This window comes from Astatotilapia calliptera, chromosome 9 (genome assembly GCF_900246225.1).
Source record: "Astatotilapia calliptera chromosome 9, fAstCal1.2, whole genome shotgun sequence".
Taxonomy (NCBI): domain Eukaryota; kingdom Metazoa; phylum Chordata; class Actinopteri; order Cichliformes; family Cichlidae; genus Astatotilapia; species Astatotilapia calliptera.
Window position 1 is genome coordinate 11259000 of NC_039310.1, and position 23009 is coordinate 11282008.

Sequence of the window (23009 nt, forward strand, 5' to 3'; positions counted from 1 at the left end):
GGCTATGAAGAGATTTAGGGTAAGTATGGTCTTAAGAAGAGAAGGACAAATAGTGGATTTTATGAACAGGACTGAAATAGCTGTGGTTGACATCTACTTCAGGAAGGAGGAGGAATATAAGATGATGAATAAAAGTGGAGGAAGTTGTACACATGTGGACAGAAGTTGCAATCTGAAAAGAGACAGGAGACAGTGAGGTGGTGTCGGAGGAGAATGTAGGTAGGCAGCATCATTGGGTAGTCTGTAGGAGGACTTTGGAACTCAAGAAGATGGAAGGTGGAGGGGAGGATTAAATGGTGGAAGGTAAAGTAGGGACGGATGTTACCCAGAAATCAGAGTAACAGAGTTTCCTTGCAGTCATTTGGACGAGTTTCTTCTTGTTATTCCACTATAGTTCTCAATTTTTCTTCAGGAAAAAGTTCCTCTTGGCCAAGAGCACTCTGTGTTGAGCTGTTTTCTGGCTTGTTGACTTTCACCTGTGCGTACACCGTATCCTGCTGCTCACCTCTGTCCCGCACTGAGTCAGAGGGCACTTCGTATCCCAGCGTAGAGAAATTGATCTCTCCATAATGGATGTTTTCTTCCTCTCCTTCTGTTTTACTTGCTGGCTCTTCATCAACCTGACGTTCAGTTATTTGAATCTGTTGAAATAAAACAACAGAAGGTTCTATGATTCTGTGAGTTGGGTCTATTCTTATTCATGTTTTTAGACATTTTACATTAACCTTCCTTTTTTCCTTGTTTCAAAAACGGCATTAAAATGTGTTTAACAACAGAAAACCCCTTAGATGTTGGTTTTTCAAATTCAAAGGGTATAACAAAAAAAGGCAAGATAACATAATCCACACCATCATATGACAACTAGGGGAGCATGGCACCACTAAATGTCACAGAGATGGCTCTACGACCCAAAATATATGCAGTTTCCCCTTTTGAGAAAATTGTCCAAACATTTCATCTGGTAATCTCACTAGCTATCAGAAAACAACATGCCATTCTGGAGATGGCAGATATGGATCAATCCATTTAGGAATAAGGCGTGTGACAAGTGAAGCATTGTAAACACATTCCAGATATACTAATGCCCCGCCGTAAGAGAGGTCTGGGACAATTGAGTGAAGTGGCTGCCATAACTCTACAACCCTAGCACTGAAGTAACACCCAACAGGCAGCTGGTTCCATTCAGACATAAATGTTTGTTATGTGTTGCTGTAGAGAAACACATAATATGGCAGCTTTCTTAAGATAATAATGAGTGGTTGCAACTGGATGAATGCAGTCATTCTGCACTGGGAAAAAGGAAAACTCTGGTATTCCCATACAGGTTTTTTTCATGCAAAATGGTGTTGGCATTTAAAATTAAATGGCTTTATTTTAGATCTTTGGTGATAATGGGACAATTCTGACCCTGAGAGCAACAGCTATGTATAGAATGTGAAGACAACAAAAGTGTTAAATAGTTAGACTGCTCTGATAGAAGTATTACAATAAATACTTATCTGAAGAGTCAGGTAACACTACAGGTAGTGTTGTATTTCAGTTTTCTTACCTGAGTCTGTTGTTGAGTTTGATGCTTTGACTTCAACCACCTGGAAGACGTCAGAGACAGTTGTATTAACTATATTCTGTTTTAATTTAAATATATATTTGAGCAAAGTCAAGTGTGATGGAAAAAACAGTCTTTATTATAAGGTAAAAATAAAATTAACTAACTGACTCATGTGTTTTGCTTAGATAGACGATACTTACCAAGCAAAGACAATCAAACAGAGTACGATTAAGAGTACAATGATTCCAATGATTCCTCCTATACGTGGACACTGGGATGAAACATGACCTACAGAAAACAGCAAGTAAAAAACAAATAAAGCATGATTTAATGTTGACTCATTGATCCAGGCTGTTCTTGTTCACAACCTGAAGTTAGATGAAAGAAAAAGAAAAAAAGGAAAATTTTGGAGAATATCTAACACATTTATGACTTTAGCCTTTACCTCCAACAGTCACGTTAATCTCTGCTGATGTCTGATTACCCAGATCATTAGTGGCCACACAGTAATAAACTCCTCCATCTGTTACATTGAAGCTGTAAATCTCTCCTTCAAATACTTTCACAGCTCCATCTCTGCTCTTCTTGAACCAGGTGAAGTTGCTGACTGGAGGTTTGGCTCTGCTGGAGCAGGTCAGCTTCACCCAGCTGCCTGCTGACACCAAACCTGATGGACTGATGGATGCTGAGGTGTTTTTAGGAGCATCTGGAGAGAAAAACATAAATCATGTTGTCCGATGGGATTCAGTTCAACAACAAACTCTGATTGTCTTACATGAAACACTGAGAGTCTCTTCTGTCTCTGCTGTCTTGGTGTCGTTTCCTTGGTTCACAGGATATCTGGCAGAGCAGTTGATCTTCTTTCCATCATGTGTGTCTGACAGAGTGATGTTCTGCTGGATTTTAGTTGTAAAGCTTCCATCTGTATTTTCCTCTATTTCGTTGTGAGAGTCTTGTTGGAGATTCCAGGTGAGTTGAGGAGGGGAGTGTGGACAGGGAGTAAGAGCTGAGCAGGTTATAGTGACAGACTCCTTCTCCTTCAGATCACCTCGGATTGTAATATTGGGCCTCCAAGGAGAATCTGTGGTTTCACATTAAACACAGTTTGTACACTGATAATACAGTCAAGAAAAGGATAGAAAAACGTGACAACATTGAATAAAAACAATACAAGATGTGACAATTACTGACTACTCCCAGACTACTCCTCAAACAGCAGCACATTATTCCATGATTTAAAGACCCAGCTGAGAAACAAAGTCATTGACATATTATAGGCTGAAAGGATTACAAAAGCATTTCTAAGGCTTTGTGATGCCGCATGAACCACAGTGAGAACCATTATCCACAAAATGGAGAAACTCTGGAACAGTGGTGAAGTTTCTTGCCAACCTTCCAAAATTACTCAAGAGTGTATTTATGATTCATCCAGGAGTTCACAAAAGACCCTAGAACATCATCCAAAGAACTGCAGGCCTCCCTTTTCTCAGTTAGGGTCAGAGTTCATGATTCAAAAATAAGAATACGCAACTGGGCAATAAATGGTCTCCATGGGAAAGTTTAAGGAGAAAATAAATAGAGCTAACAGAACACAAAGGCACAACTTACATCTGCCAAAAATACTCTTTCAAGTAACAAGATGAAACTTGAAATTTCCTGTTACAATGGGCATAAAACTAACAAAGCATTTCATCAAGAGAACATTATACCAACAATCAAACATTGTGGTGGTTGTGTGACAGTCTGAGGCTGCTTCAGGATGATTTTCCCTAATTGATGGAACCATGAACTCTGATCTCTACCAGAAAATTCTGAAGAAAAATCTCCAGCCAATTGTTTGTGCCCTGAAGCTCACTTGGGTTATGCAGCAGGACAAAGGTCCAAAACGCACCAGCAAGAAAAAAAAAAGAACAAACAAACTCAGGCTTACATCCCCCTAAAAATGTAATGCTTTGGTCTTGCTTGGAAAATTTTGGAAAATGTGGTTGTGATGTGTTTTTAAAGAAAGTGCCATTTTTCATACAGGGTCAGATAGGTCTGCCTAAACCCTGGATGTCCCCAAATACATAAAATGACCATTAAAAAGTGAATGTTTAAATTTACTTAGGTTATATTTGTTTAATCGTGAACTTTATTTCATTTCAAACATGCAGAAGTGACAAATATGCAAAAACTGTTTAAGTTTTTAATCACTAACAGAAAGGATTTCTCCTTTTGCGTCCCCTCTAAGTGCAGGGAATGTTGGGAAAGAGATGTAAAGATAGATTTGTGTCAGGAAGTTAGTTTGTGTTGATGCAGCAGTAGCTTGTGAAGAAGTCACTACTTATTCATTTGAATGATTTCTTCTCTTTGATTTTTAATTTTCAGTTTTCTTGCAGTTTTGCTGAAGTTGTGTTCATTTTTAAGGGCTTTGCACAAGCTGATTAAGGTCTTCTGAACAACTGGTATTGACCTCAAGGAGGTTTGAGTAATATGTGGTAAATATATCTGTTGACAGTGTGCAGTACAGATTTTTAAAACCTATATTTACTGCAGAGCACTGTTAAATACTTTTTAAAGGTATTTTTGAATGAATCCCAATTTTACTGTTCACAATAAAGAATACAAAATATAATATTATTATAATATTATTATAATATTCTGCATTCCAGTTCACTTTACAGTTGTGGGCAAATAAACAGAGTGATATCAGCCTCTTTATTTGACCATAATGTTTAAACTGCTAATGATTGGACTTTATATTCTTAATAAGAATGAAATGAAACTCTCTTACCTTTAATTGTTATTTTAAGAGGATCACAAGAAGCTGTTGCTCGGAACGGCCAGTTCATAATTCTGAAGTAGTATGTGTTTGTATAATTTGTGGTTAAATTGGAAAACAGAGTGGTGCAGCTTTTCTCCTTCAGGTTTCCTGTAATATTCATTGGATAGATGTTAACTGTCCCACTGTTGTTGAAAATCACATTTTCTGGATGTGCAAAAATATCAGAATTATTTTTAATCCACACTCCAAACACAGGACTTGTGCTGTCAAACTTTACTGGTCCAGCATCACTAAAGTTACATGGGATTTGTAAACAAGATCCACTCAGAGCTTCCATCTCTGTTGGTGCAGTGATGAACAGGTTTGTAGAATCAGGACAAGCAGCCAAAGAGTCTGGGAATCCAGAGAGCAAAATTAAAATGTGCAAATCTAAATGAAGAGAAAATTCATATTTACAAAACTGACTTTAAGTGTCGTGGGTTTGCTTTTTTCTCCTGTTCTGTCCACACCTTCGGTACAAAATGTTTCACTTAACTTACAAATATAAAGTGGGTGACTTTGTAAAGTTTCTCTATCTGCACTGATCTGTCAGACTGTAAATGACTGTAATGAGACGGCTCACTTGGAATAAAGAGGAGACTCAGTAACATGATGCCTGTCATGATGTTCACAGACTGGACACAAAACAAATCACCTGTATAAAGAAAATACATAATTACACAAATAAAATATCAAACTAGAAATTATCTTTCATAAGGTGTTTGGGTTTTTTGTAACATGCACAATTGCTCAAATTTTAAAACAAATGTCTTACCTAATGATCAGACTGCTACAGACGAGAGACGACAAAGTAAAAGTCAATGTGTCATTTCAGCAGAAACAGAGCGAGTGAAACACTTCTCTGTTTAGATGTTGTAATGTCAAAGCAAACTGTTAGTTTTCTGTTTTTCTTTATTCAGTCAATCTGCTTTTTATGTTCCCATCATGCACTCTGCTGACACTTCAGACACTGCCACTCCCACCTGCCTGCCTCCACATTCACCTGTGCTGACCCTTCACTCACACACTAACCTGTTCCTCATTCCTTCATTATGTCCCTTGTACTCAGAGTCGCTCATTTCAGTTGTCTTCTTACTTTGTTTTATCCGATCACTTTTTTCTGTCCTACAATCTGATCTTCATTATTTGTGACTATTGGCTGCTTTGACTTTTTGACCTTGCATTTTTCCCTTAAATAAAGACTTTTAAAATATTATATCTCACTCCTGAGACATGCTGTTGGCTCACAATCATTCTGTAACATAAATTTATTTTTATAATAATTGTTTTTGGAGCCAAACGTGTTATCACACAGTATCACGGCCTGTGTTACCCCAGACAAGCACTGCTTATTTCAAACTACTATAGTCTGCACATTCAAAGCAGTGGTGGGAAATTTTTCATGTGTGTTTCCAACACTCATTGAAATAATAGCTCAGGTTCCAATTTAATCATTTGAGCCCCCAAACCCCCTTTTTGATATGTTTCTTCTCAGTTTGCTGGCTGGATTTACACAGTGCTTTTCTTGTCTTACTGAACATTCTGATCACTTTTAACAACATGTCACACTTTTTGTATACATCCATAGCCTACAGAGTTTCACCCAATGGTAGCTGGACATTTATTTAAAGATTTCAAGCTCCCATATGAATAACAAATCCCATAAGAAGATACAAAACATGTTGGCAGGAACATAAAGACTCAAATTTAAAAAGCTGAAGTATGTGGAGATTACATTTTGCAGAACTATTTCTGTTTTTGTGAAAAAAAAAAGAGTTCCTCCTTCAACTTCTGCTTCTTGTTATAACCACAAGAAATCACCTGAAAACAGTTATTACAGGTGAAGTTAAGACAAAAACTGAACTTAAAAAGGGGCAGGATGTTGTTTGTGTAATTTCACTAAACTGTAAAAGAGACACATTTATAGGTTTCATATTTCTTGTTAATGTTATGCTACTTCACTACAGTTCTCGTATTTTCTTCACCTCAGTGTAGAGTTCTTCGTAGCCTTCACTCGTGTTTACATATCCTTCTCTCCTCTTGGGTCATAGAAAAAACCACTCCAGATTAATGGAGAAACCCATTTATATGGCAGCTTTTGGCTGACATGTAAATCTATTTATCAACCAATAAATGACTGATTAAATAAAAGCAGAAACATTTAAACACATTGGGGAAGTTTGTTATCAGTCAAAGTTTCTGCCACCTGTGTGAGTACAGGCACACAAATTTCTGTGACAAACCTTTGCAATTTCCTTTCTTCCACACATGATGTCATCTAAATATGATCTCTAGTGATTTAGTCAGCCTTTTATGCCCATATATGAACACACGAATCAAACTCAGAGCTCTCTGACGAGAAGAAAACCACTGAAGTGTAAATTTCATACCATATCAGTCATCAGATACATCATATACTAACCAGTTACATCTTTATTAAAGTCTAAACAACATTAAAGTCTAATGTCCAAACAGGGTTTAAAGCAGTTTTTCTAACTAACATTAACATAGTAATACCTGCAGCAGGAGCAGGGTTTGTTTTCTTTAGAGAAAGGATCACTCCCAAATAGAGACAACTGGAAATATGTGGAGGCAATATAAAATGCCAGGGGTGTGTGATGCTTTGTATTAATAAAGACATTTACTTCATAAATAAAACTAAAAACCTAAAAATTACAGAAGTGCAGGAAAAAGTTTCTCTCACAATTTCCTATATAGGGTTAGACCCCTGTTAAATCTTCAGATACTTCAGATTCACAGCTCCATCTCTGCTCTTCTGTAGTACAAAGTCTGGTCATCTGTTCATGACCTCAAGCTGAAGCACACAGGTTTTGCAGCAGGGCAATTATCAAAAGTAAACCATCAAGTCTGCCTCTGAATGTCTTAAAAGAAACGAAATAAAGAGCTTTTTAAGGCCTTGTCTAAGACTAAACTCAATGACGCTGAGATGGTGTGGCATGACCTTAAACAGACAGTTCATGCTCAAAAACCCTCCAATGTGACTGAATTGGAACAATTCTGCAAAGATGAGTGGGCAAAAATTCCTCCAAAGCTTCATAAAAGACAACTGCTAAAAAGACATTGCTAGTTATCACAAATGCTTGATTGCAGTTGTCGCTGCTAAGGGTGGCCCAACCAGCTAATATATTTAGGAAGATTTTCACACAGGTATAGGTTTGAAATTCTTTTTTCCCCTTAATAATAAAAACCTTCATTTAGAAACTGCATTTTGTGTTTACTTGTGTTATCTCTGTCTAATATTTACATTTGTTTAGTGATCTGAAACATTTAAGTGCGACAAACATACAAAAAATTGGATATGAGGAAGGAGGGAAACACTTTTTCACAGCATTTTATACACCGCTCAAAAACATTAAAGGAAGATTGAAAACATATCAGAGGTTAATGGGGGGAAATATCAAACTGATATGGGTTAGTTATGTGCAATACAAAGCAAAATTCAAGGTGGTATCAACGATAGTGATCTGATTCTGATATTTTGTACATACAATTAATGTGTTATTACTGTATTTTAAATTATAGCTCCATAATTATTAGAGGACATCAGACTACTTGTTCTTATTGTTTAATTATGAAGAATTATAATATAGATATAAAGAACCTGAAGCTTTCTGTTAATTGGTATCATTATATCTTGTTATTTAAAATGTATATACTTGCCTGGACATTTAAAAAAAAAATTAACATTCACACTTTCCCTCATTCACAGCAGTACTGTGCCACACTCCAAATTTTGGTAAATTTTGATCCAATACCAAGTAAATACAGGGCCAGTATTTAGGCAGCTAATTGAGGGAGAGTAGTGTGCCATTGCTTAGGAGATGAATTCTCAATTTGCAAATTCTGAACACAGTTTAATCACCACTATATCACAATTGTTATTTTCTACAATAATTAGCTAACACAACAAAACACACCTTTCAGGTTTTAATGTGTTTTGAAACTGGGTTTTTTTCTGTCTCTATAGCACACAAAAAGGTTCCGCATTTTTCATAGTGCATGCTTGAGGTTTATTTTTGCAAAGAAATAATTAACACAGTTCAGCAGGCTACATACTGACCTTGAAGGATAGAAGCAAAGTATCGATCCAGTGGTGCTAGTATCAATCCAATACCAATACTAGTGTTGGTATCGATAATATTGATATTTGGATCGATCCACTCACCTCTAATATCGGGCAAGTACTGTGTTAGAGACAAAGGAAGCCACATTGTTTGATGGAAGTTAACATTTCCAGCCTACACAGGGATTAATTCAAAGAAGCCCCACAAATCAAAATAGAAAAAATGATGCAGCAGGATATTTTTGCTCAAACTTCATTGCAGCCACTCAAAATGGTACTCAGTAGTTTGTATATCATCCGTATGCTTGTTCTCATGCCTGGCAATTTGGGGTATGGTCTTAATGAGACAGTGGATGGTGTCCTGGATCCCAGATCTGGACCAGGTCATTACTGAGCTCCTACATAGTCTGGTTATGTCAGATGGACTGATACATAATGTTGCAGAGGTCTTCCCTTGGATTTAGATCAGGTGAGCGTGGGGGCAAGTAATTGCCTACATATCTTTGCCACATGGCATTCTCGTGCACCAGGAGAAACCGATGACCCGCTGCACCAGTGTAGAGTCTGACAATGAGTCCATGGAATTCTTCCCGATACGTAATGGAAGTCAGGTTACTGTTGCCTGGCCTGTTTAATCTGTAGCTCTGTAGCTCAGTTGTCACCAAGTAAATGTAAAGTTTCACTGGCACAGACCTGCAACAGAAACGTTTCAAGAAGCACACGTGTCAATTAAAAGTATGGCAATATTAAGCTCATGCAGACCCCACTTTTTAAACAAAAGGACTGATAACAAAACAGCAGCAGTGATGATGTTGTAATCATTTAATGTGGACCTGAAGTCTGTCGGCCAACACAGCGAGCTCGTGTTAATTGAAAGAAAACATTTTTTAAGTGTACGAAAGAAAACACAGCGCTGTTTATGAAAGTACTGTTAAACCTTTTACTTGGACAAAGCTAGCGAGAGTCCTTCATCAAACCATTTGATCAACAAATGTGAAGAAAAGCAAACTTTGTAGCTGCTCCATCCAGAGGTCTTCAAACTGAAAACTCTGCAGTAAAGCTACAGATGTTACATTAAAATATGAAGATGAACTGTTAATCTTATTATTAACTGTAGTTTACTTTGAAGTCTGAACTTTCAACACAAGCTGAAATAGAGACTCAGCGTGGTTGCAGCTTGTTGCTACGTCAGCTTAATTGCATGTCGGTCATGTGATTTGGAGACGCGGCACACAGAGTGTTAATAACACTCACCTTCATTCCGCTTTCAAAGTGTTAATGCTATCTTATCTTAATAAACAACACTTTCAAATGCAAAACTAGAGTGGCACTAGGAGTGGCAAGAGATCATTTCACCATGCCAGCTCTCTAGATCTGCACCTGTGCCGGTCCAGTGTGTGAGGCCAGCCAGGGAAAAGTCTACCTCTGCACCAGTACCCACCTTGCAGGTGGGAGCGACTGGTGCTCAGCAGGTGCCTGCACCCGTTCCTGCTCCCTGGAGGAAAGCAGCCAAGCAGGAGAGGTTGGGGGGCGCAAGGGAGCTGCTTAGCTGGTGCCGGAGGTCAGGGTCGTATCATATCATTTAGGGTTAGGTTGGCGGCCGATCTGCAGGACGGCAAAACAAGCGGGACCCGCTGCGGGTTAGGCAGTGGCGGCAAAAAAGTTCAGGTGGCCTACCTCTAACCCCGTGATGGAAGCAGAACGCTTCAGGCGGCCTGCCACGGATCCGGTGGCAACGGCGTTGCAGCTCCGGCGGGCGGCCACAGGTCCGGTGGCGGCGGTGTTGCTGCTCCGGTGGGCGGCCACGGGTCCGGTGGCGGTGGCGTTGCAGCTCCCGCCTCAGCACCACCCACGATTCCCAATGTACCGGCCGGGCTGCAGGACGTGGCGGCCCCTCCGGCACGCAGACCTCCAGCTCTGGCTCAGCGGATCCCTCCGGACCTCCGAGCTCCTCCGGTGGCAGCGCGGGCTCACCAAGCTCGCTGAGCTCCTCTGCTGGCAACGCCGGTCCCTCCGGCTCGTTGAGGTCCGCCAGCAGCGGTGCGGGCTTCTCAGTGGGTGGCTCGCTGGGCTGCTCCGGCTCACAGTGCTCCTCCGGCTCGCCGAGCTCCTCCGGCAATAGCTCGCTGAGCTCCTCCAGCATTAGCCCGCTGAGCTCCTCCGGCTCACAGTGCTCCTCCGGCTCGCCGAGCTCCTCCGGCATTAGCTCGCTGAGCTCCTCCAGCATTAGCTCGCTGAGCACCTCCGGCTCACAGTGCTCCTCCGGCACGCTGAGCTCCTCCGGCTCGCTGAGCTGCTCCGGCTCGCTGAGTTCCACAGCTGGCGACGCGGGCTCCTCCCGCTCGCTGAGCTCCTGCTCGGGCATGCTGAGCTCCCGCTCGCCGAGCCGCTGCCGCTGGACAAAGTCTGGGGTTTCCCGAGCTTGCACTACCCCCCGGGCTTCATGCAGGGTGCGAAGGAAGGCGGAAACCTCCTTAAGCTGGCCGAGGTAGGGACTTCCCTCCAGGATTGCCTCGATGGCATTTAACCCCACCACTCTTGCCCTTGCGTTGGTGGTGTGAGTTACCCAGTCCATCAGGCGTTGGACGCGTGTGAGGTCAGGGCTGCTGGAGTGGGTAGTGGAATGGAGGCTGCCGCTGGTGGAGAAGATGGCTGAGGGGTGACTGCATGCGGATGAGATGACGACGGTGTTACAGCTGCAGATGGTGAAGCAGCGGGTGGTGTAGATGGTGAACGGGATGAAACGGTAGGCGGTGAGGTAGATGTCGCGGGGAATGATTCAGCAGGTGACGGCCGAATTACTAGCTGGGCGATTGGCTGTGGTACGGCGACCAGCTGGGCCGCTGGCTGCGCTTTGGCTACCGGCTGGGCAGCTGGCCGTATAAACATAGCCCCAGAGTAAACGGTAGAGGTGAGTGACGAAGAATTGTCCATATGACTCACCACAGCCGGCTGTTGGAAAGTTTTAGAGTCTGACTGCGGTGAGGCACGCCGGCGGCGCAAGCGTCGCTTCTGTAACGATGCCGGGGCCAGCGTATCAGGCTGAGGTTCCACCAGCCGGCCGGACAGGAGAGCAGCTGTGTGATTTTGAGCTGCCGGTCCTTGGTCTGGCGTGTGAAACGTTTCCCCCGCAATGGAGGGTCCAACAAGCGAGCTGCAAGCGACGGCGGGGAGGCTATCAGCCTATGAAAAAAGAAATAGGCAGCAAGGGCTCCCAGGGAGGTTGCCATATCCTCCTCGCCCGGACAGCCCAAACCAAACAGCTCAAAACAGGAACTTTCCCTCAGCGTGGTTATAATCGAAATTAGTCTCTTAATGTCCAAAAAGCTCACAGATGAGGTGATTGATGATAAGAAGGAATCAAAAAATACGACCTGTAAGTGTCTCTGATGTGGATCTGCCGCCTGGATAATGCTCCGACAGTATTTCCAGAGCTGGGCGAGCAATTCCTCCTGTGAGACGGTCCTTGAGTCCGCTGGGCCCATAATGGCAGGATCGTTCTGTCACGGTCTGGGGGGCAGACCGTGGGGGATGTTGGAGAAAGGACCCAAACGCTGGACTTAATGAAATGAACAGTGGGTTTATTTACAGTGAGGTAAATGTACACCACACATTGAATCTCCAAAAGTGCTCCCTCGACTCCCGTGACGTGTCTTCTCCCAAGTGCTGGTATCCCGTGCTCTCTGCCCCTGTGCCTTCACACACCCCGTGTGTCTTGCAGTCCTGTGTTCCACTCTCCTGAGGAAAAATCACAGACACAGCCGTTATGGCACCAACTCCAGCAGGCATACACTGACCAGCACTACAAACACTGACATGGAGTCTAACTCAACGATCCTGCGCCGGAGGAAGCTCCATCGCTCTGTTAAGTAGCTCCCCCGACGATCCTGATCAGAAGCAGGTGTGTGGTAAGCTAGGCGTGACCAGCAGCTGGCAGGGCCACACCCATCAGGCCTGCAGGTGGCTGTCCTTCATCCTCCAGCCTCACACACACACACACACACCAGCATGGAACACAAGAGCACAGTGCAGCAAACATACATCCAATACACTAATAAAAATAAAGGTCCACACTGTTCACGAACCCCGAGTCCCCGGAACCGGGTCCGTGACAGTACCCCCCCTCTACAATGCTACAATGTTTAAATTGGTAGCTTGCTGACGGCTGACAGCATCCGTCCCAAATCACAGTCATACCTGGAGCAGGCAGGGTGAATCTAAAGGGGGGCATGGGGTGTACTAGACCATATTTATTTCAAGGCTTTTAGAATATCGTCTGCCTGTCTTGCCTCATATTCCTGGAATTCATGTTGTCTCAAGTCTCGGTTTTTCTCAGGTTCAGGTGTCTCACAGTGGAAATTTATGTTTGTTTTATGGTTTGTATTGTTTTGATCTTAGTGTGTATTGGTGCGTACAGTACTGATTTTGTTTGCATGGTTTTACCCTGATATTTATATTCCATGTTTCAGTGTTTCAGTGTTTCAGTGATGTTAATCCACTGTGGACTGGGCGGACAATAGCAGGCGCCTGTTGAACTGTGGGCGGACCTGTTGCCTGATCTTGGGGTGCGACGGGTCATTTGCAGATGGACCGGCCACCGTAACACAGCAACCCAGTCCATTCCTGCAAGAGGGGTGACAGTGGGAGATGACGCGTGTAATCGACAGCAGGGCAGAGGTGCACCTATGCTTGCATAGGTATGTGAGAATTGCTTTCCCCACTTTTGTGCACCCAGTGCAGCTTTGTCAGGGGAGGGTCGCAGCGGCCATGCCGACTACGTAGCTGGCCAGTGTCTGTCTGTTTCAAGGCGGTACTACGAGGGAGGCTCCGTTTACAGTAATCAAGCTCAAATTGTGGAGTGCAGCTGGGCTGGGCTGCAACGCGCCCTTCAGGCAGAGACAGGGCCGAGATACAAGGTTCCTCCATGGATTTCTGGCTTGCGTGGTCTCTATTTAAGAAGAGGAATTCCTTCCCTGGTTTTAAATAAAAGGAACATTCACCCGAGCGTGGCTGGACAGTGGTATCAGGGGGTTGGGGGGGATTGTTAGTTTATGTGAAACATTGTATTGTATTATTTCTTGAATAGTGCGTATTTATTGCTGTCGGCAGGCGTTTTAGCATGCAGAGAACGTTTTTATTGTATATGCATCTTTTAAAATTGTGTTTGTTAAGTCCATTTTTTCTTCCTTCTCTGGAATAAATGGCCTGTTTAAGACCTGTTTAGTCTCTGTGCCCTGCGCTCTTATTCACTTGCTCCCCTCCTCCTTGCATACGAAAGAACTTTCTGGTGGGAAATTTAGACCTACCAGCTTTTGTGGCTACACATGCCATGTCTAGCTTCAGCTTCACTAGTTCAGGTTATAGTTTATTTGTCGCCATTGCCTTTTTGTTTCTACATTTTTTAAACAGCCAGAATAAAAGGCTCGCTTTTTATTAAACTTCATTACTCTCCGTCTTCTTTTCTGCTTTTGGGTCCGCTCCTCAAACACACCGGCCACCCAGGTCATAACAAATACATTATCTAAACTTAGCAGGTAGCTAGCATCCAACACAAATAACTTGACAAAATGTCCTTTTTATTTTATTGGTCAGAGTTCTGGCCTCAATATAAGAGTGGCTACTTAGCATTGATATGTAAAACAGTTTTGAAACTGGGTTTTTGGAGACCTGTGATGTAAATTTTTCTGTCTCTAAAGCGCGCAAAAATGCCCCCCCCCCCCCCCCCCCCCCAACGACCCATGTGAAAATAATAAGCAATAGCTTTAAATTACAAAAAAGTGTTTAGTAGCCCTGTATTTCGCATTGTTCAAATTTACATTAAGAGAATCTGCGATGAATGTTTCAATAAATCTGTTTCAACAAATAAGTGTTATTTTCTTTTCCTTTCTCCAGTCAACAGATTCAGTGTAAATGTGTTGGTATAACTTTAATGTGGTAATATGCTTTTGTTTGTATGATTTGGCACCCTCTTGTGGCCACAGTTGGCACTTGGGAAGTTGTTATGCCCAGCTAGTTTGCTCCAAGTGCTCAGTGGAGGTGAAACCTTTGCCCACGCATGCCTGTAAGTTTCCATTACATACTATAACCTTAACTATCTGATTTGTGATGCATGTGTAATGTGAGTATACTGAGTTACTATTTCAGCTGTGTGGTCATTACTCATTTGTAAAGCTACTTGTGTGCTAGCGACTGTATATTAGCATGTGCTTGTTAACTTGCTATGATCAATAATGCTAGTTAACTGAAGGTGATGTTTATGTTTAATTTAGGCAACCTTAAGATTTATGTTTTTGCTGGTTGTCATGAAAACTAAGTTTCAGTTAGTACATTATGTATGTTCAGTGAATGAGAAGGTAATTATCTGTTTTGTGTTTATTTAGTTTTACAAAAAGAAAAGAGAAAGGAGAGTAATGAAAATGGATAAAGGATACCATGTATAAGAAGCCTCAGTAACATGGCCTGTAAACTGGAGATGCAGATCGAAGTAAAGAAGAATCTCAGTTCAAAGCATTCTCTTCTTCTCATTCTGTTCACTGTCTGTCAAACAAGCTAAATCACGCCCACATCTAGTGAGGACAGAACAGTAAATGTGTCTTTCTAAAGAATCTCTATCTGCACTGAACTTTCATACTGTAAATGACTGAAATGCCAACTTGGAATAAAGAGGAGAATGAGTAATATATTTATTAGGAAGTTCGCAGATTGTCTGTCACAAAGCTCATCACTTAAATCAATCAAAAGATTTAACCTGTTCCTCATTTGTGTAAATAAAGGTTTTATATTTTATAGGAACACAATCATTTATGACAGTTGATTCAACAGAAACTGTATCAGTTATAACGTACATTTATCTAGAACCACCAATGTGACACAACAAACCACTGAATGGGCACATTCATGTATTCATGGAACAAATAATATCTTAAAAAATGAACGCACACATAAAATCAGTACACAGAATCACTGACCACATGATTAAGAAATGTTGTTGTAAAAGCTGATAGAAACTTTGTTTGTTTTATCAGTTCTTCACCAGTGAAGTAAATCAGCCACAAACAGACACTTTATCATTCATGATATCATATCATATACACAGTAACACCACAATAAGTACAGTGTCGTTGTTGTGCAGCAACACCACGCTATGATGTTAGTTAACTTAAACAGTAGGTTTCACAAATATTAACATTACTTTGAATCCTATACAGATGTTTCAGTCAGCATGCAGATGTTCATATGACTGATGTCCAAGATTTTTGTCCTCCTGTTGCACTAGTTTGGACTATGATGCAGCTTGATTCATGTAGATGGTTTCTGTCTCTGGTTTGTTGAACTGTCTTGATCTAAACCAGCTGAAGAAAAAAACAAATTGAAATGAAACTAGTTTTTGGTTCATTTCTGTAATTATGAATAATAAAAATCGACTTAATCGACTTAAATAGAAGTAAAATTAACCCTGTAGCCTGTAAATAGTTATAAATGACTATCATAGAAGCAGCTGGCTCACCACTCAAATAAGACCAGTGTGCTCACAAGCAGTATGATTCCCACAGTCTTCACTACAATGCAGACACCGAACAGTTTTCCTGACTGTTCATCTGCAAGGCAACGAGATTTTAGAGCAACAAAAAGATGAAATAAAAGAAAATTGAACATTTCACATTAAACACAGCCCCCTGAGGGGACGCGACTATGATGCTTTCTATGTGGCTTTGTCCTGTTTTCTTTTCACTCAGATAAATCTAACTTGGAGCTAACCCCAGTCGTCAGTTTGAGACATATTAGTCTTGAGTCTTAATTCTTCAGCTTATTGTAGAGTAGTGTTACTAGAAAACTTAATATTATCACCTTCTGTTATTTTGTGACCATTTTTTTTTATTTGTGCATTTCTTCTTTTCATGATGAAAGTGGCTGTGCTGTGTTTTTTCAGCTAATTTAGGATAAAGTTAATGTTTTTTTATAGGCTTTTTACCGTCCTTATGAATATAAATGTAATATAATAAATATAATAAATAATAAAAAAATTAAAATATGTTTAGAAAATGTCTGTATTTTTCTTGTCTCTTTTTTTAGCACTTTATGTAAGACAATTACTTTCTGACATCAATTTACAGTTTAACGTTGAAATATTGATGCAAAATGCATTTGATTACCACTTGAAGTTATATATGGTGGTGGTCAGAGGGCCTGGTGGCGCCAGTGTTCGGCAGCCTCGCCTCTGTCAGTGCGCCCCAGGGTGGCTGTGGCTGCAATGTAGCTTGCCATCACCAGTGTTTGAATGGGTGGATGACTGGATGTGTAAAGCGCTTTGGGGTCCTTAGGGACTAGTAAAGCGCCATACAAATACAGGCCATTTACCATTAATGTTTGTTTTCGTGGACAAGAAAAAGGAAAATATGTGAATACAACACATCAGTAGCTTCGGCCTTTACCTGTAACAGACACACGAATCTCTGATGATGTCTGATTACCCAGATCATTAGTGGCCACACAGTAATAAACTCCTCCATCTGTTACATTGAAGCTGTAAATCTCTCCTTCAGATACTTTCACAGCTCCATCTCTGCTCTTCTTGAACCAGGTGAAGCTGCTGACTGGAGGTTTGGCTCTGCTGGAGCAGGTCAGGTTCACCCAGCTGCCTGCTGACACCAAACCTGATGGACTGATGGATGCGGAGGTGTTTTTAGGAGCATCTGAGAAAAAGAAAGAAAATGATATCTCATAAATTATGATTAGTTGGCAGGATTTTAAAAAAAAACCTTTGATTGTCTTACATGAAACACTGAGAGTCTCTTCTGTCTCTGCTGTCTTGATGTCATTTCCTTGGTTCACAGGATATCTGGCAGAGCAGCTGATCTTCTTTCCATCATGTGTGTCTGACAGAGTGATTGTTTGCTGGATTTTAGTTGTAAAGCTTCCATCTGTGTTTTCCTCTATTTCGTTAGGAGAGTCTTGTTGGAGATTCCAGGTGAGTTGAGGAGGGGAGTGTGGACAGGGAGTGAGAGCTGAGCAGGTTATAGTGACAGACTCCTTCTCCTTCAGATCACCTGGGATTGCAATATCGGGCCTCCAAGGAGAATCTGTGGTTTAACATGAAACATAGTTTGTACACTGATAATACAGGAAAGACAGAATAAAATAATAATAATAATAATTTTCCATTCAAAAATCATGAAACTGAAAGGACTCAGCATATACTTTTTTAACTCTCAAAGAGCCAAAGAAGAACAAAACTGTTTCTCCAAACATTAACATAATGGTAGTGTTTAACAATAGAAAATAGAGAGAGAAAATATTTGAATAGGTATATTTATGTGACATCTGACCTGTTAATAATACAATTAGACTTTTCATTGGTTAATACTAATATCAAAAGTCTTTTTGATTGAGTCACCTTTAATTGTTATTTGAACAGGTTCACAAAAAGCTGTTGATCTGAATGGCCAGTTCATAATTCTGAAGTAATATGTGTTTGAATAAGTTGTGGTTAAGTTGGAAAACAGAGTGGTGCAGCTTTTCTCCTTCAGGTTTCCTGTAATATTCATTGGATAGATGTTAACTGTCCCACTGCTGTTGAAGATCACGTTTTCTGGATAAAGTTTAAAATGACTTTTAATCCACACTGCAAAGACAGGTTGTGTGCTGTCAAACTTTACTGGTCCAGCATCATTAAAGTTACATGGGATTTGTAAACAAGATCCACTCAGAGCTTCCATCTCTGTTGGTGCAATGATGAACAGGTTTGTAGAATCAGGACAAGCAGCCAAAGAGTCTGGGAATCCAGAGAGCAAAATTAAAATGTGCAAATCTAAATGAAGAGAAAATTCATATTTACAAATCTGACTTTAAGTGTCATGGGTTTGCTTTTTTCTCCTGTTCTTTCTACACCTTCGGTACAAAATGTTTCACTTAACTTACAAATATAAACTGTGTGACTTTGTAAAGTTTCTCTATCTGCACTGATCTGTCAGACTGTAAATGCCTGAAATGAGACGGCTCACTTGGAATAAAGAGGAGACTCAGTAACATGATGTCTGTCATGATGTTCACAGACTGAACTGTCACAAAACTCATCACCTGTATAAATAAAATACATAATTACACAAATAAAATATCAAACTAGAAATTATCTTTTATAAGGTGTTTGGGTTTTTTGTAATAAACACAGTTAGTAAAATTTAAAAACGAATGTCTTACCAAATGATCAGACTGCTACAGACAAGAGACGACAAAGTAAAAGTGGTTTCAGCAGAAACACAGCGAGTGAAACACTTCTCTGTTTAGATGTTGTCATGTCAAAGCAAACAGGCCTGTGATGCTTTTAGTATTCTGTCTTTCTTTATTCAGTCAGTCTTTTTATGTTCCCATCATGCACACTCCTGTCACTTCAGTAACTGCCACTCCTACCTGCCTGCTTCTACATTCACCTGTGCTGACTCTTCCCTCACACGATAACCTGTTCCTCATTTCCATCAGTTGTCTTCTTAACTGACTTTTTCCTATCACTTTATTCCTGATCTTCATTATTTGTGACTATTGGCTGCTTTGACTTTTTGACCTTGCATTTTTCCCTTAAATAAAGACTTTTAAAATCTTACATCTCACTCCTGAGTAGGGATGGGTATCGTTTAGGTTTTATCCGATACCGGTGCCAAATCGGTACTTTTGAAACGGTGCCGGTGCTCAAACCAGTGCTTAAAGAATGGAGAACACAAAATTGGTCCAAAAACCTCTCATGTTCAGCTGTTTTTTGTAAAAAGATAACAATGTTAGCCTTTTCTGCAGCTATGGGGCATATATGGTATCACTCTTGGCTGGAAGCAGTGCTTAAACAATGGAAAAAACACAAACTTTGTCCAAAACCTCTCATGTTTAACTGTTTCCCACTTTTTCTTTGGTCATTTTAGCCTTTTTGGCCAGGGTGAAGGGAGTATCTGCCATCAAACAAGAGGACAGCCGCATGTAGCTATGATGATGTTTGCTAGTTCACCTTACATGCATTAATGTAATAACGTGGTTAGCCTACTCAGCGTAAATTACACTCGAACAACATGAAGCTACTCACGCAGAGAAGAACGGCTGCTGCTGCCATCATCATCCGTCATCATTTCTGCTACACTGGCAGGGCTAGGGGCCAGGACTCTCCTCTTTGTGTTTTTGGGGGATGTTGCAAAACAGGCAACCCACCCGCAGTAGAGGTGCTTGGTGTGAGGTCTCGCAGCAAGCTATCAAATACGGCGCATTTCTGGGCTTTAAAAAAAAACGCTATGCGTCGCCGGGTGTTTCATCGGATTTGAGGTGTTACCTCCTTTGACAGTATCACAGTATCAGCTTAAAGCACTTGTTGCAGGCTGCTGAGTTTGCATATTTTGCTGTGAAGTACAGCCAGACTTTTGACAGCTTCGCCTTGGGCATTTTTAATCTGTAGCTCTGCTCTAAAAGAACGTACGTACCTGGGCCCGCCTACTATCCTCGGAAACGTAAAATGATTGGCTAGAAGTGTATCACAGCTCAGGAAAAAAAAGCACCGAAATAAAGCACCGAAATGTGCGCTGCTTTTCGGTCTGGTTACTACCGTTTATGTCATGGCATCGAACACCGGTACCCATCCCTACTCCTGAGACATGCTGTTGGCTCACAATCATTCTGTAACATAAATGTATTTTTTTAACAACTGTTTTTGAAGACAAACGTGTTATCACACAGTATCACGACTTGTATTACCCAAGACTAGCACTGCTTATTTCAAACTTCTGTTGTCTGTGTATTCAAAGCAGTGGTGGGAAATTTTTCATGTGTGTTTCCCACACTCACTGAAATAATAGCTCAGGTTCAAATTTAATCATTTGAGCCCCCAAACCCCCTTTTTTATATGTTTCTTCTCAGTTTGCTGGCTGGATTTACACAGTGCTTTTCTTGTCTTACTGAACACTCTGATCACTTTTAACAACATGTCACACATTTATTTCAAGATTTCGAGCTCCCATATGAATAACAAATCCCATAAGAAGATACAAAACATGTTGGCAGGAACATAAAGACTCACATTTAAAAAGCTGAAGTATGTGGAGAGTACATTTTGCAGAACTATTTCTGTTTTTGTGGAAAAGGAGTTCCTCCTTCAACTTCTGCTTCTTGATATAACCACAAGAAATCACCTGAAAACAGTTATTACAGGTGAAGTTAAGACAAAAACTGAACTTAAAAAGTGGCAGGATGTTGTTTGTGTAATTTCACTAAACTGTAAAATGTAATGCTTATTAATGTAATGCTACTTCACTACAGTTCTCGTATTTTCTTCACCTCAGTTTCTTCACCTCAGAGTTCTTTGTAGCCTTCACTCGTCTTTACATGTCTTGCTCTCCTCCTCGGTCTGTCACGGCCTGGAGGATCTGATTAGTGGTTTTGTCTCTCTCTCTCTCTCTCTCCCTCTCTCCTTCTCTATCTCTTTCTTGCCAGGGCAGAACTCACTGTGGGTTCACGCCCTCGGCCCACGCCCCTCTGAAGGGGAAACACCTGGGCCTCATCAGTGCAGGCAGAATTTAAGCCAGGGAGTGGCTTCTACTCTTCGCTGGATCGTTGCGTGTGACTCGCATCAGTGCAGCCTAGCTCAGAGCAAGTTCACTTTCGTTTCTCTGCGCAATCCTTCTAACGTGTGTTTGTTCTGTACATAGATCCCCTGGATCGACCTTGTGTTCCCTGATTGGATTCCTGTTTTTGCGAGTGTTTGGAGAGAGACTGATTGCGAGTGGAGATTGCCTGAAGAGGAGCAAGTGTCTTTTTCCCTACCTGGATTCCCCCGGAGCCTTTTCCCCTATCACCACTTTGTATATAGCACCACCCCTGGACTACTGGTGGAACTGTAATAAATCTCTACATTGTGCCTCTAAGCTTCTGAGTCCTGCGTGTGAGTCCTCAAGCGAACTGTGACAGGGTCATAGTGCCCCAGGTTTTTTTTTTTTTTGTTTGTTAGCTTTTGTGTTCAGTTTTTGTCCAGTTGTAGCATGATCACCCCTCTGATTTCCACCTCCGGGATACAAATATAGATGTGGACGCATGCATCATACTTCAGTTTACTAACACATGAACATGCAAATCTGTGATGTGTTTTAACATCTCCTGACAGCAGATGTAAAATAATCAATTGAAACTATTAAGCTCACCTGATGTCACTGCACAACAAACTGTCGTTATTGTGGTGCAGCTTCTCACAATATATGATTTATTGTTGGCACTGAAAGAACCACTCCAGACACAGCAGAGAAACCCATTTATATGGCAGCTTTTGGCTGACATGTAAATCTATTTATCAACCAATAAATGACTGATTAAATAAAAGCAGAAACATATAAACACATTGGGGAAGTTTGTTATCAGTCAAAGTTTCTGCCACCTGTGTGAGTACAGGCACACAAATTTCTGTGACAAACCTTTGCAATTTCCTTTCTTCCACACATGATGTCATCTAAATATGATCTCTAGTGATTTAGTCAGCCTTTTATGAACATATATGAACACACGTATCAAACTCAGAGCTCTCTGAAGAGAAGAAAACCACTGAAGTGTAAATTTCATACCATATCAGTCATCAAATACATCATATACTAACCAGTTACATCTTTATTAAAGTCTAAGCAACATTAAAGTCTAATGTCCAAACAGGATTTAAAGCAGTTTTTCTAACTAACATTAACATGGTAATACCTGAAGCTAGAGCTGGGCGATAGAACGATAACGATATGTATCGCGATATAACTTTTACTCGATAGAGAAATTAAACTATCGCGATAGACCTCGCCGCTCTTGTCCTCTTAAAAAAAAAAGGTCAGCCAATCCAAATTAAGTAGCGCAGAGCCGAACCAATCACAGCTGCAGCGTCACGTCGCGTGACTTGTTACGTACAGCACAAGTGCCAAGCCGCACGTGTGTTTGTTTGGGAAGCAGCCAGCGGGTAATGGAGCCAGCGCGTAATGGAGGAAATGAGTGTGCCGACTAGAAAAATCAACCGAGCGTGACCGAAGGTTACCGAGGAGAAAACAGATGATGGTTCCAATGCCGGGGAGATTGTCGAACGGAAGAGCCATAGAAGTTCCGTAGTGTTAAGGTATTTCGGCTATTTCAAGTCTGACAAAAAACAGAGTAGCGTGCACTGTAAATTGTGCCGAAAGCAAGTCTGGAAATACAATAAACTGGTACATGCGTCACACTGTGCGCCACGTTATTGTTTCGGTGAAATGAATTTCTACAATACTGTTACTGTTAATTCTACTCTCTGCAGTGTAGAAACGGAAAATCTCCGTTTTCAAAAATACCCGTGTACGTGTGGACGTAGCCTCAGTCTCTGACTGGAAGCGCTAATTCGTCATTCGGCTTTTGTCAGACTAAAGTAACTGTTAAAACTGTTTGAAAAGCTCAGCTATACAACAAGGAGAGATTGAGAATTTCCTTTTAGTTCTCAGTTTATTTGATATTGACAAAAGTTAGTCAGTTATTATGGGAAATAAATATTTAAATAAAAACAAGCTGCTGATTATTTCGCATTTTACTTGTGAGCAACGGCACATTTAAATCTT

General features: G+C 41.1%; 3 protein-coding genes and 1 long non-coding RNA gene across 6 annotated transcripts in view; 1 reads left to right on the top strand and 3 right to left on the bottom strand.

Annotated features, from left to right (window-relative positions):
* pck2 (phosphoenolpyruvate carboxykinase 2 (mitochondrial)) overlaps window positions 1-23009 on the top strand; it is a 235473-nt gene that overhangs the window by 149944 nt on the left and 62520 nt on the right. The gene's annotated exons all lie outside the window — the stretch shown is intronic.
* Window positions 5-4982, bottom strand: LOC113028799 (sialic acid-binding Ig-like lectin 7). The gene is made up of 7 exons (XM_026179250.1): window positions 4936-4982; window positions 4323-4706; window positions 2325-2630; window positions 1995-2255; window positions 1750-1837; window positions 1550-1589; window positions 5-641 (listed from the first exon to the last, which is right to left on the bottom strand). Exons 1-7 carry the CDS (start codon window positions 4973-4975, stop codon window positions 381-383), a joined length of 1380 nt encoding a protein of 459 aa, XP_026035035.1. The 5' UTR covers window positions 4976-4982; the 3' UTR covers window positions 5-380.
* Window positions 11997-12414, bottom strand: LOC113028807 (uncharacterized). Its single transcript, XR_003273282.1, has 2 exons — window positions 12253-12414; window positions 11997-12174 (listed from the first exon to the last, which is right to left on the bottom strand). It is a non-coding gene; the product is annotated as an uncharacterized LOC113028807 (long non-coding RNA).
* LOC113028800 (sialoadhesin-like) lies at window positions 15352-20588 on the bottom strand. Of its 3 annotated transcripts, none has more exons than XM_026179252.1 (6): window positions 20483-20588; window positions 18438-18513; window positions 17831-18208; window positions 16869-17516; window positions 15944-16034; window positions 15352-15788 (listed from the first exon to the last, which is right to left on the bottom strand). In XM_026179252.1, the coding sequence occupies exons 2-6, from the start codon at window positions 18508-18510 to the stop codon at window positions 15719-15721; spliced, it is 1260 nt and encodes a 419-aa protein (XP_026035037.1). In that variant the 5' UTR covers window positions 18511-18513; window positions 20483-20588; the 3' UTR covers window positions 15352-15718. The 3 variants fall into 3 exon arrangements, with proteins under 3 accessions (XP_026035037.1, XP_026035038.1, XP_026035036.1); XM_026179253.1 differs by lacking the exon at window positions 20483-20588 and having other exon boundaries at window positions 16869-17129; window positions 17211-17516; window positions 18438-18589; XM_026179251.1 differs by lacking the exon at window positions 20483-20588 and having other exon boundaries at window positions 18438-18589.